Genomic DNA, 13,198 nt, shown 5'->3' on the forward strand with positions numbered 1-13,198 from the left:
CATATGAATATAAGATTACGCAATTCTTCTCCACCTCAATGCAAAATCATTTGACAATCAGTGATTTCAGACCCCATAGCCCTCTTTTCCGATATACTGCTCTCACTGAATCAACATATATTTAAATTCCGACGTTAAATGTATCTCCATATTTTTCATTCCTATCTGAATTTTTTTACCCTCGCCCAACGTTGTCAAATGTCTTTTATCGTGACAAAATATTGGAAACCAGAGTAGAACCAGCAGTACATTTGCTTTTATTTTTATTCGATATGCGGCTGCGGTTCGCCTTCATTCAAATCGCTCAATCAACGTCAAGCGACAGTCTAAACTGTTTTACATCAAAAGTTCGGTATAAACATTCGTTCACTGGATAAATGAACAATGCGATTGTCAAGTAATTAACTTGCAGCTGCGTTAATTAACGCTCAATTAAATGTAGACCAAATGTCCGTTACAATCGGTATTCATATAATAAATGGGCAATCGAAAATAAAACAGATTTTCAATCGTTTTATTTCTCTCAGCGGTTCCTTTACGTTGGAGTTTCATGAGGAAAATGATAATTAAACGCTAATGAATATTTCTTGGAATTGCAAAGGCCATTTCCTCTGTCACATTTGATATCGGGACTGGGGCATAAATAATTCGCTCATCAAACAATGGAATTCAAATTGGAGTAATCACTACAGATAAAAACGAGTGGTCCCCCAGAGTGGAGTTTAATAAAATTAAATAGTATAAATAGAATATACCGTGTACGATTGGAAAGGGCATTTGTATTTGTTTTGACTTTTAGGAATATCAAATGTCGAAAGATATGAGACTAGGGAAACCGCAAGTTCTTCTGCAATTAATTAATGAATTCCATTGATTCATTGCGGTTCAAGATAATGGGGAAAAGAATGATTAATTACTGAACGATATTATAGTCGAAATTGGAGAGTTGGGGAGTGAACTTGGATATTCCTCAGATTTGATTTTCATCGAAGATTCAAAGTCTTCCTTTTCATTCGCATAAATGCAGAATTAAAAAATGAATGAATTCCAAATCCTTCGCACGGACCCACATCAAACCGATTTTCTGCATGAATGTGAGAATGCTTCGTATGCATCAGAGTCCAAGAGTAGGATGCAGGTATGTGACTGACATGTGGGGAGTGACAAAGCGTACTTGTTTTGTTGCCATGAGTAAATAAACGTGCAGTCTATTATTTCGTACGCAGACGGCAGAGGACAAAGGACAGCGACCATCCGTGTATTTATATTTACCTCAATGAACACGGTATTTCTGAAGTGAAATGTAATGCAGAAATAATAATTTTCAGTTTTGGTCGGCGTACGTGCCATGCTCATCCCAGCATCTCGATTCAGTTCAATTGGCCCTCGAGCAGATAGACTTAATTCGCCGTCTTGTTAATAAACATTCACAGCATATGGTTGTTGTTACAACAGCTGAAGGTATGTGCAATTTTCTACTTTTATGCATTCATAAACGTAACATTAACACCGAGAATTTGTCCATTGTTCCAAATATTTTTAAACACCTTTGCTGCTGAACCGAAATCATCATTATCTTTATTCCACTAATTTTTATTTAATAATTATTTATTCATGCGTTTGCACTGAGAAAAGATATTATTTCTACTAGACTAATACAGAGAACTAAACGCCCGAAATTTTTGCATAAATTCGCCATTTGAATTCGCGTCTCGAACGAATTTGTTTGCCAATGGTAAATTTAATTGGGAAGATATTTTTTCTGCGCGAAAGTGTTCCGATGTTATCTAAAGGGGGCCGCTTGAGAAATTAATAGAATAATAATTGATTTAATTAATGATGCAGTGAAAAGATTTTTGATAGATTGGCCTCTTGTGTTATTCTCAATATTGATGCGATTATCTCCTTCAGCAAAGTGGTCTATATCCCTCATGACCAATTCTGTAATCATTTACAACGCAACCTGTCCACAATTTCGCGCTGGTCATATTAACTGAATGCCTCCCTGTAGAATTCCTATTGCCATCTTGTGACCACTTCAAATTAATACGTTAACAAGTCTTTGCTTGTGCTCCTTTGAGTATCGAACTTTAATCCGCTATTACAAATAAAAAGAAGCAATATTTACACTAAAAAGCTACTTTCAAAATAGCAATAATCAATTTGAAATTGAATCCAATAACAATCAAATGATTTTAAATAAGTGGTTTATCATTTTAGATAGTCATTCTGTGATTCGAGAAGATATTCGAAAGTTTTGGCCGCCATTACTCCATTTTTAAGGAAAACATATATATATTATTCCGCAATCCTTAATATAATGATCAAAAATTAATTTCAGGAATCGAAAAAGCCCACAAAGAGCATAGATTAGCCAGTCTTATAGGAGTTGAAGGTGGCCACGCCGTCGGGACGAGCTTAGCTGTGCTAAGAATGTTCTACGAGCTTGGCACAAGATATTTAACCTTGACACATACATGTAATACCCCTTGGTGAGTACCTAAATTGTTAACCAAAAGAGCCTTCCCGCGAAACGAATATTTAATTAAAACTTGTTCAATCCCGTCACTTATAATTGATTCCCTCCGAAATAAATCAGTGAGAGAGATCAGAATAGATTCTCCAAATTCTCGAACAATGGATAAACATCTTTATCAATCCAGTACATAACTTTTACGCATGAAATAGCTTCATAATTAATAGCATCAATAGTTTGAAAATGACGATGGAATAAGAAGCAGTTAAAGTAGCAGCACGAGGTGAAAATTGACGTCTTGAATATTCATCACTTTTCCGATAGTCCAACGAAAGTTTCTTACATAATGGCTTTAATTCTTTAATAGACGCATTGAAATGCGCAGCGTCCGAGGAATTCCTTGGAGTTAATCAGTGGTTCAAAGGGAAGAGCACTCAAGAAATTAATGTGCTTGTCCAGGAAATAATATTACCGTCGAAATTTCAATTTCTTTCTGTTTTAAAATCACCCAAAGGTACAATGATCGCAGTAATATTGCCCTAAAATAATATCAAATAATTGGATGCCCATCAAGCTTAGAACATTGAAAACTGTTTTCCTTTGGGAATCCCACAACTTTTAAATCTAATAGCATCACCGGTATCAGCATGCCCTACACAACCGATTACCTGATCTTCCAGCTAATCCGATTACCACCTGAACCAATAGATTTCCATCACTTCTGCTTGCAAACTCCGAGTGAGGAAACGTGTTGTCCACCATGTGCGACACAATCATAATTCAATGAAGGGACGTGCACAGGGGGTCATCAAAACGATCGTTAGTCGATGCGGAAATGTTCTCTATGGACCCTCTCATTACATGGGAATTATGATTCAAGTAGGACTAGCCAACAAAACGGAATGGATCGATTTAACGCTGGACAGAAAGATAAATGGCTTTCTGGCAATGCATGATGAGAAGTGCTAACAATACAAGGGGAAAAATAGTAAAGCATTATCTACCGCATGACATACCCCAACCTGTTGATGAAGTCACAGAGATCAAATGGTCGAAAAGTGAGGAATCAATAACAAAAAAACACCCCTCGGAACCAAAACCACCAGACTATTGATAGAATGACCTACAATGACCTAGAATGACGCCCAGGATGATGCCTGGATGACCACCACATCGACCTGTCCATCGGAAAAATTCATCGTTCAAAATGAATATTGATGTTTCAACCGAACGTAATCAATTTTTCAATATTGAACGTGTATTAACAGTGATAGCCCAGCAGTATTGGTTAACAATTGCGGTCCACATGGGTCACAACAATTGACAATCACCGAGGATAAAAATAAAGGAATAGCGGTAATACAATAACTCGACCAGTGGTATACAGATAAAAGTGAAATAAAAATGGTAAAATATGAGGCGAGCGATGCACATGATAACCGCATTGAAAGCCAGGAATTCAAAATCCTTGTAGATTACTCTGACGATGAGTGATTATCAGCTCAACGGGGTCGTCGGGTGTGGAAAAAAAAAACGTCGATGGAAGTGACACGCTGATAGGATCGCTTAATGTGTACAGGATACGCGGGGATAAAATAGAAAATCATCAGCGATGATGGTGGTGAACGATCAAATATCAAAAGCCAGTGCTTCGAAAAACACAACTGATACGTTAGCAGTATGATAACAGTCATAACGTGGTAACATCCACAAAAACGTGTACCAAGTGAAAAGAGTGACAAGCAACAATGACCCGCATAGTGTAGAGCCCGTATACCACGAATACGCAATGTTGACCAAGCGTTCCTGTGGTGGAGATGACCGAGTTTGCTTGTGTGATGCGTTCGTATCCCTGTGACTCTGGTGTACAGCCTTGCTAAATCCAGTGGAGTTGGTAGAGTGGGTTGCCTGGCAACGGGCTTTCCTAGAATCCTAACGCTCAACATGTAACATCGTCTGTGGGAGCAGTGGGGACAATACGCGAGATGAATTAAATGCGATGATTGATGGCACTTGGCTGCCAAATGACCGACAAAAACTTATGAATTCCCATGTCCATCTAGTTCTTCCGAGTGAATACCTGTAGCTACCTATTGTTTGAGCTGTTCCACTGATAAGGTAGATGATGGTCTCCGTGAGTAATTGTGGGAGAGGCTGGGATTAAAGTCAGATTGAACTTTCCTTGAATTTCTCGATGCTATGAAGGTAAATGGCAAATGGTAAATGTTTTGCCCAGCATGCATTTTTTGCCGTCGGTTTTGGTTCTTCGGTGTGACGTGATGATTCAATGAGCTGAGGATCTTGTTGAAGCGTTTCACGTACATCACCAACATCCAGTTGTGAAATTAATAAGGGCCGAAATTTTGCTGGCTAAATTGATGGTCCCCATGCACGACACGTAGCCTGCGTGATCACTTTGACACGACAACGCGTAGATTCCTCAGATCTTGTTTTGCATACACGATCAATGTGTAAATTTCAGGAAGTTGGGACACATGAACGTCTGCACAGGAAGAGAGTCATTTTGCGGCATTATGGACGACGAAATGGATTATGGGAATGATGAGATGTGATGTACCTTTTGAAAAGCCATTTTGAAACATTGAGCGATTTAGGCGAATGAAATTTTACGAATGGCCTCTCATTGCAATATAATTCGACGAGAATTATAATGGCGTGGAATAATACCCGTCCGTATTCCGTAAAGCCTTTGTAACGCTTAGCTCGCTCGGTGGGTTCCTCTCAAAATTTATGGGAGTGGCGTACACCTAATCAGGTAGCGCGGTCGCGTGTCTTCGCATGAATAATGTTATTGACATAACAGTTTCCAATTCTCGTATAACCCGAGGTACACTATACTCCATACGAAGGCAGTCATACTGGGGGGATTAGAGGATTATCGCCGTTATAGGAGGGTTAGTCCTCCTATATTCAACGCCCCACTACACCCATTGCTCGGTTACCACCGAGCCCTTTCCCATCTACTATTTCCAACAAATGCATACGATTGTCCCTGTTGAGTTACTGACGTGTTGGTTCGGTAGGGCAGACTGCAGTACAGCGGACGAGCCTGGTCAAGTGCCTCACGTCGGTGGACTTTCTAGATTTGGAAAGGTGAGTCTCATTTCTTCATTAAATCGTCAATTAAATCACTTCATTTTTATTCGATATTTGCCTCGTAGACTATTTTTAAAAATGTTCCCTTTGCACATGACGTAATGGACTCATCTAGAATCTCTACGGGAGACAGTGGCTTTTTCGCAAAGTCGATTTTATTTTATGTTTGATAAGGCAGCATACGAAAATAAAAGTTTTTTCTCAATGCAGAATTTTCAACGGGTACAGTGCTAATTATCATTAGCTTCAACGGTAAAATATCTCCCATAATTGTTGTGATTAATTACTTCATTTAATGTATAATTGACTGAATACATTAACTAGTCCAATTGAATTCAATCCTTCCTGGTACATAATTTGATTCAGTATCAAGTCAATGTGAATAAATATTCATGAGTCGTATGTATGAAAATCAAGGTCCATTCGGCCGAGAATCGGTGGGACGAGTTCGGTAGCAATTGATAAAATACAATGTATAGATTTGAATCAAAATATCGTTTAGAACAACACTGGAAATCCAGTGAAACTCCAAACAAGCCCGAATGTGCGTACGTGTTACCCGGGTAATTAATGAGTGGCTGCTATCTCCGTAATGATATCTACGTGGTTAAACTGTGGGGGAGGGATCTTCTAGTTGCGAGGGGGAATTGAATGGGACTATTTTGCGTGGTAACACCTAGGAATCGAATAAACGGTCGAATAATATGTGCACCCAATGTGTCACACGATTGCAAGAACAAATCCTTCCTCAACATTATTATAAATTTAAAGGGGAAATTTACCTGAAATTTCCCCACATGTTTTGAATATTCAATGAAATTTTAATTTTCTGGTGCCTACAACAATGAAAATGACAAAATTATTCCCTAGACTTCTCATTACGTTGGAAGATCAAATAAATGACATTTTCACTTCTCAATTCTGATAATGGATGCAATGATATGATTTAAAATTGAATTTAGAACGGCTACATCGAGAATTCAAAAAATAGCCGGCAGTGTGAGTAAAAAATAGAGTATGTAAAGAAAAATGTTGAACTACTTGTGCGGTATTTAAACGATGCATGCGATGTTCTTGTGTGGAAGTTCTGGAGTGCTGTCGCCGGTGTATACTGTACTGTGCACATGTTTCATTTAAGTATCGCACAAGTACTGCATTCATCCAGGCTCCTGCTGTCTTCAAATGACTATATACCTGGCGTTTAAATACCTCACAATCATGGACAGAGATATACGAGCGAATATACAACCGGCGAACTACCATCTAGGCCTTGACTACTTGAGTGTCGTTTCGTGTTGAACTGTTGCACATCAATGGTCAACACAAGCTTGTAGCACACTACTTGAAGAGGTACTATGTGGCTTAGTCGAGGTGGGAAAGCACCCGGGTGACATGGAGATGAAGGTTTATTCTCAAAGAGCATGTGTAAGAAATTCTGGTCTATTTGCAAATGGCCAGCGGTCGTGAATTACTTTTTCCTCGAATCACAATTTTCGTCCCCTTTTTACCCCTTTCCTCTTTAAATAATTCGCCGCTCCATCCTCTATAAACATTCCTCATGGTTAATTCAAACTTTTCGTACATATCCTCTTCATGTACTCCATATAGTTCGTGTTGCCTCAAAAGTAGTTGAATATCAATTTTTTGACCACTTAGACTTCACAAAATATCCCAAGACAACACATTTTCTATTATTTTCTTGTAAGATAATTGAATATTGAAATTCAACTCGGCTGATGACCACACCGAACTTGAATCGTTCATGGGATAAATAAAAGGAAACACTTGAAAATTAAAAAGATAATCATCAGTGCGCTATAAACTGACGGAAAAAATTGTGGTCATACGTCTAAAACTCGGGAGATAGACGAGAGCAATGTTTCACTTCTTATGCACAGTTCCTTCCGGCGGATCTGGCCTGGCCACATAAAAAACTTAAACTGATTTGTTAAACTTCTCCAGCACAGCGTATAGATCCTGACATGGGCATGAGCCCAGTGTCCGGAAGCAACACTTTTGTCCTTCAGTGGCCACCTGGAGGGAAAAAAAAAAACGATAATTCTTAATTTATCCTCCAGGAACTCCCCAATTCTATCAACTTTGGATTAAAGTAGTATGCAAATTATCCAACTTCATGCAATCCAATTATTTTTCTTTCGGCAGAGTGTAGTCTGGGAGATGAACAGACTGGGCATGATGGTGGATCTCTCTCACGTATCTGTACCAACTATGCTGGATGCCATGGCGGTCTCCAAAGCCCCTGTCATTTTCAGTCACAGCAGTGCACATGCACTTTGCAATTCGTCGAGGAATGTGCCCGATCATGCACTTCGATTGCTGGTAAATATGCTTTTCATCCCTTCTTTTGCCATTCCCATTGAGACGAGTGGTAGAGAGAATTTCTAAAGGAACTGCCAGAGGAATCAACTTTTCCAATATTTCACAGGCACAATCAGGAGGTATAGTGATGGTATCCTTCTACCCACATTTTGTTAGCTGCGGAGAGAGGTCAACTCTGGATGATGTTGTCGGTAAGTTCCTTTTTGTCTCATTCATCAACTTCCTCGGGGCTCAAATTATACTCTGCACTTCATTCTCTCGGAATTTTTCAGCTTCAATTTCCACAACACTCCTCTTTATTAACACCACTTGTGCCGATTATACCGATAATTTTCGTCATTATTTGTTCAATTATTATTAAATCAATAATCATATTTGATATGAAAATATAATAATTATTATCTTCAATCCAAATTAATTATCTTGTCATTCAACAGAAATAAATGGCGATCTGTTTATACGGTTTCATGTAATTGCAAACAATTTCAATATAAAGTCCTGCGGAACATCAAACAGAGAAATCTTCCCCCTTTCAATATCGCAGTATCTTCATTGAAACAAATTAATAGACTTGAATAATCCGCGCATACAAAGAATTGTTGATTCGAGCGAATGGAAGTTCATTCATCTGAAGAATTTCCACAATGTTTTATTTTCCACTCGAGCAGTAACTCCTTTTTTTTTAATTTCTGCATAATCCCCAGATGTCTGCAAAACTATCTAAAACTCTGCGTCCATTTAATTATTCATTTATTGCACTTAACGTATAATTCACACACCAATGCTTCTGTACGCTTGAGATATATTCTGTACATATATATATCTATCTCTACAGAGGATAGCATCGATGATGGAGCACCAACGGTATTTCTGTAGCGAACCTCGACTTGAATAAAGTTGAAAGTTTACAGCTATGACCGAAAAGCAAAGTTTATTGCTCCAACTCAAAGTGCATTTAAGTGAAGCAGATGTGGTTGTATCGAGTCTGAACTAATTCTGGAATAGTTTTCAATCAAATTCCTCTGACAGGTGTAGGCGCCAAAGGCAACATTTCCTTTTCAGTTTTATTTGGAGTGAAAATTTTATTCTATGCAATATTCGTTATGCTCCCGCGAGCTTGAATGGTCCGATGGAATTGCAAATGGGCAAGCGTTGAAATAGATAGATTGACTTCCACCCTTCACCCCCTCAAAGTACAACATACCAGCTTTGTGAAAGGGCTATTTGCGAGGATTGGTCACATTGTAATTAGAGTAAGCTTCATCTGATTCAATCGTCTCGGTCGTACAGTCTGTCGATGATAAACTTTGGCATTGACAGCGGAAAGTTTCATCAGAAGGATTCGGGGTTGAGTGAACGTTGTCAATGCCGATGTTATCATTCTTCCAGCAGTGCAAACAAATCTTGGTGGATATCCTCAGAATTAAGGTAGCAAGTCTTTAGGATTTGCCAGTGAAGATTCCGTTGAGATTAATGGTGAGTTCCTCGGGAAATTAACAATCTTGCATTTACAGAACGCGTTAATTAATTATTGATGTAGTTTCGAGCGAAATGTATCGCATGAGTAGAGATGAGATTTCCTTGAAGCTCTGGTTTTGAGGAGTAAGTGGTGTGTGAATGTCGTTTCGAGTTTTAGTGGTGGAATTGAAGGAATTGGCTCAACTCTTTCTTGAGAAGCTTCAACAGTGGCGAGGCCCGAAGTTCTCTGGATACAGTTGTTGAAGAAATACTGGTTGAATACAAAAGGTGGTATTGATAAACTTCTTGAGCAATGGAATTAGTCACACTCTGAGAGGAGTGTGGTGTTAGTTCACCAGAGCTTCTCAATTCATCATTTGAATGCAAAGACGCTTGGCAGAGGCGTCTTACAGCTTTGATATTTACTCTCTCAGTCGTTGGCATATGGGTCTCTTTCGAAACTTGGGAATTCAGGAGCTGTAGACGATTTAGTCTGTCGGGGAATGAATGCATATGGCCGTTTATACCACTCGTTTCAACAATTGCGGTGATGCATGACGTGGTTTTATTAGAGGATAAAAATTGTTAGACGCGCAAGTTGACATGAAAAATAGTAGAGACGTTCTTTTCGCTTTTCCAAGATAATGGAAAATCGGCAAGTAATCGATTGGTTCATACCTCGTTTTAGAGTAGTTCACGAAGAGAATTTTTATATCCAAGTTCATATATCGAATTTCATTTATAAAGGTTACTGCTTACTGACATTTTATTTACTTCCGTATTCTTATTTATTTCAAGAGTTTAATGAAGCTAGAAATACCGTAATGATCAACACCGTAATTATCTCGCCGATATCCTCTGACCTTTCTCAAATTAAACGGCATAAGAAACACGTAGTTCACCTCGCCACTGACAACTCCGAGAGAATTGATGGTTCTGACAATTAATCTGACAATTAATCCGAATTTCAAAGTAATACTCGATTCTCGCAATAGTTGAAAAAAAAACATCGAGTTATCATTTTCCACAATTGCTCAATACTTCACGCACAGCTGTTTCTTAAAGTGGCAAAAAAATGCACGAGTGTACCTGAAGTTTCCGTCGAATTTGTTCAACGTAAACCTTGTTTGACACTCTATTGTTCACGAAATAAAAGACTCAGCAGGAGTAATAAATCACGAAAGAAATTCAATTTCCATCTTTATATTGCAGCGCATATTAATCACGTACGAAAAGTGGCAGGGACAAACCACGTGGGACTTGGTGCTGGATACGATGGAATTAATCTGTAAGTACACTGATAATTGTCCGATATTATTGTACAATATTCTCCCGACGAATCGATAGTAAGAGAAAATCACTTGGCAGCTCAACCCACCAAAGATATCCCGGTAAGGTGGATAAATAATTGAATGAGTCTGGTCACGTGAAAGCCATTTAATCCGAGATTACAGCAAACTCGACGAAATGGCCGTAAACGACTCTGAAATTTCATACGAGATACATCATGTAATGAAATGTAATTGGCCATCGTGCCATTAGTAGTCCCCGGTTCTTTCGGGGAAACAGTACATTTGCTATGTAAATTGAGTTTTCTATTCAGGAATTTAAACACCTTGAACACTCCAGCCGACGGAATGGGATTTCACATCGTGAGAGATTGCGGGTGAGGACATTTTATCACGTCCCGACGGTATTGATTTTTTTTCCGTGGTTTTGAGCCACTGATTTCGCAGGTTGTGGATTATGAGGGATCACAAACCCACCAGACTGAAGTGAAAAAAAAAACCTCAGGGTTCATAAACGTTCAATTCCCTCTTCTCTTCCACATGAGATGAACGAAAAAATTTCGTAATGTGGAATTTTTTAAATTTCCCGAAAGTACAGAAAAATTGAGAGAATATGAATTCTTCGTCACTCTTTTATTCGCCATATTTCACGCACGTCTTGTTCTTTCTGTGATAAAACACAGGCGAATTACAATAAGTGAAGCATAAAATGCGCCGAATCAAAGAGAATATTCTTATGATCTCCGGGGAAATAGGGGAATAGTAAAGACATAATCGTGGAAGAAAATACTTTTGCATATAGATTAAGGTTGTAAACACGTGTACAGTGAAATCATCTAGTCAGACCAAAAATTCACCGCTTCTTCCGCATGGCTTGAAGACAAAAAAATCATAACGCAAATTTTATAAATTTCCATAGTACAGGCAAAATTGAGGAAGAAAAGAGAAATGAATTCCTCGCCTCTCCTTTATTCGTCGTATTCCGCGGTTTTTCTTTTTATTATAAAACAGGGGAGAGTTGCAATAAGTAAAGCATAAAATTCACCGAATCAAAGAGAGAGTTTTCTTGTCATGCCAGCGAGAAATAGAAAGACGATAATGACATAACAGTTGAATAAAAAGCATTTGAGTATAGATTAAAGTCACAAACATGCGAGGGAGAATTATCCCGTCTGACTGAAATTAATCTGTTCTCATTGTCCGATTGAATTAAGTAAAATTAAGAGAAAGAAAAAAGAACGAATGAATAGGGAATAAATTCCGGTCGCTGCTCAATTCTCAATGCTTCTCTCAATGATTCTTCCCTTTCTCGATGAAACAAGAGGAAATTCCAATGAGTAAAACTCGAGTACCTCAAATCAAAGAGAGAATTTTCCTGTCGTCTGTACACTATTCCCATCTTTTATTTCAGAACACCTGCAGGTCTTGAAGATGTAAGTAAATATCCAGAACTGTTTGCTGAACTCTTGGCACAAGGATGGTCGGAAGGAGACATTCAGAAACTCGCTGGTCTTAATCTAATTAGAGTATTCAAATCAGTTGAACAGGTCAGTCTCAGTTTATGTGATTTATATACTAAAGTATGTAGTCCTTCGTCAGCGATAACAACATTTCGAGAATATTTTCTATTCATTTCTATTCATTTCATTCCATTTCATAATTCCGATGTCGAAGCGCGACAGATAGATGAAACTGTGTAATACTTTAATGTAAATTGAATATATCATGAGCAATTCACAAAAAAAAAATTGACTAGAATGAAAGATGATTCATTCATTAGAATTTATGGGATAAACCGTGTGTTTGAACACGTAATACGATGGAACCCCGCAAAGATGAAGATTTAAAATTTAAAAAACGTGTTCATTATGGAGAAACTGTTCATGAAATTCTTCACGCCTCATGTATATTCTCTTTCGCATTGCAATTATAATATTATTTCGTAAGAGGACACCCTACCGGCCAGTAGTTTTAAAAAAAATCTATTCATTATAGTGGAATGTATTTGAAAAATATACCGAACAGCAATTTGAGAAATTTCAACATTCTTGATATTTATGACTGTCACGAGATGGATAATTAATCGAGCAATGAACATAGTATTCTGGGAATTGATTACAGATAAGAGATCGAATGGCAGCAGATGGCATGGAGCCACTGGAGGAAGATATCCCTAACGAGGACATCCTCGGAAGAGACTACTGCCGTTATAATCTTAAGCATCATCTCGCCATTACACCTTGAAGGACACTCCAACATGGTGCATAATTGTGAATTCTCATTCGATATTTTTTACAAACGTCATTAGTAAATTTTCTCAATTTAATTACGTTGTGAATGTTTGTAATCGATTGAATAATACGGAAATGAATTTCGGGAAAGGTTCTGTGAAGAGTGATAATGATTCTGGTGGGAATTGAAGTGACAGCAGTGCGAAATTACGAATGATACAGTGAAAAAATGAGATTATCAATCCTCAAGAAAACATATAAATATGGACCATTGTAATGTTCTATTA

The 13,198-nt window shown here is 38.1% G+C and overlaps 1 protein-coding gene across 1 annotated transcript in view; it reads left to right on the plus strand.

Moving 5' to 3' along the window:
- The window catches only part of LOC105269890 (dipeptidase 1), a 29,851-nt gene extending 16,653 nt beyond the window's left edge, over positions 1–13,198 (plus strand). The window contains exons 3-10 of the mRNA XM_011310480.1: positions 1,329–1,461; positions 2,342–2,492; positions 5,521–5,590; positions 7,757–7,933; positions 8,040–8,124; positions 10,604–10,679; positions 12,092–12,227; positions 12,802–13,198. Of these exons, the coding sequence (XP_011308782.1) occupies positions 1,329–1,461; positions 2,342–2,492; positions 5,521–5,590; positions 7,757–7,933; positions 8,040–8,124; positions 10,604–10,679; positions 12,092–12,227; positions 12,802–12,924 (951 nt within the window). The 3' untranslated portion in view covers positions 12,925–13,198. The remainder of the gene's footprint in view (positions 1–1,328; positions 1,462–2,341; positions 2,493–5,520; positions 5,591–7,756; positions 7,934–8,039; positions 8,125–10,603; positions 10,680–12,091; positions 12,228–12,801) is intronic.

Source organism: Fopius arisanus, unplaced genomic scaffold (genome assembly GCF_000806365.1).
Source record: "Fopius arisanus strain USDA-PBARC FA_bdor unplaced genomic scaffold, ASM80636v1 scaffold00076, whole genome shotgun sequence".
Taxonomy (NCBI): domain Eukaryota; kingdom Metazoa; phylum Arthropoda; class Insecta; order Hymenoptera; family Braconidae; genus Fopius; species Fopius arisanus.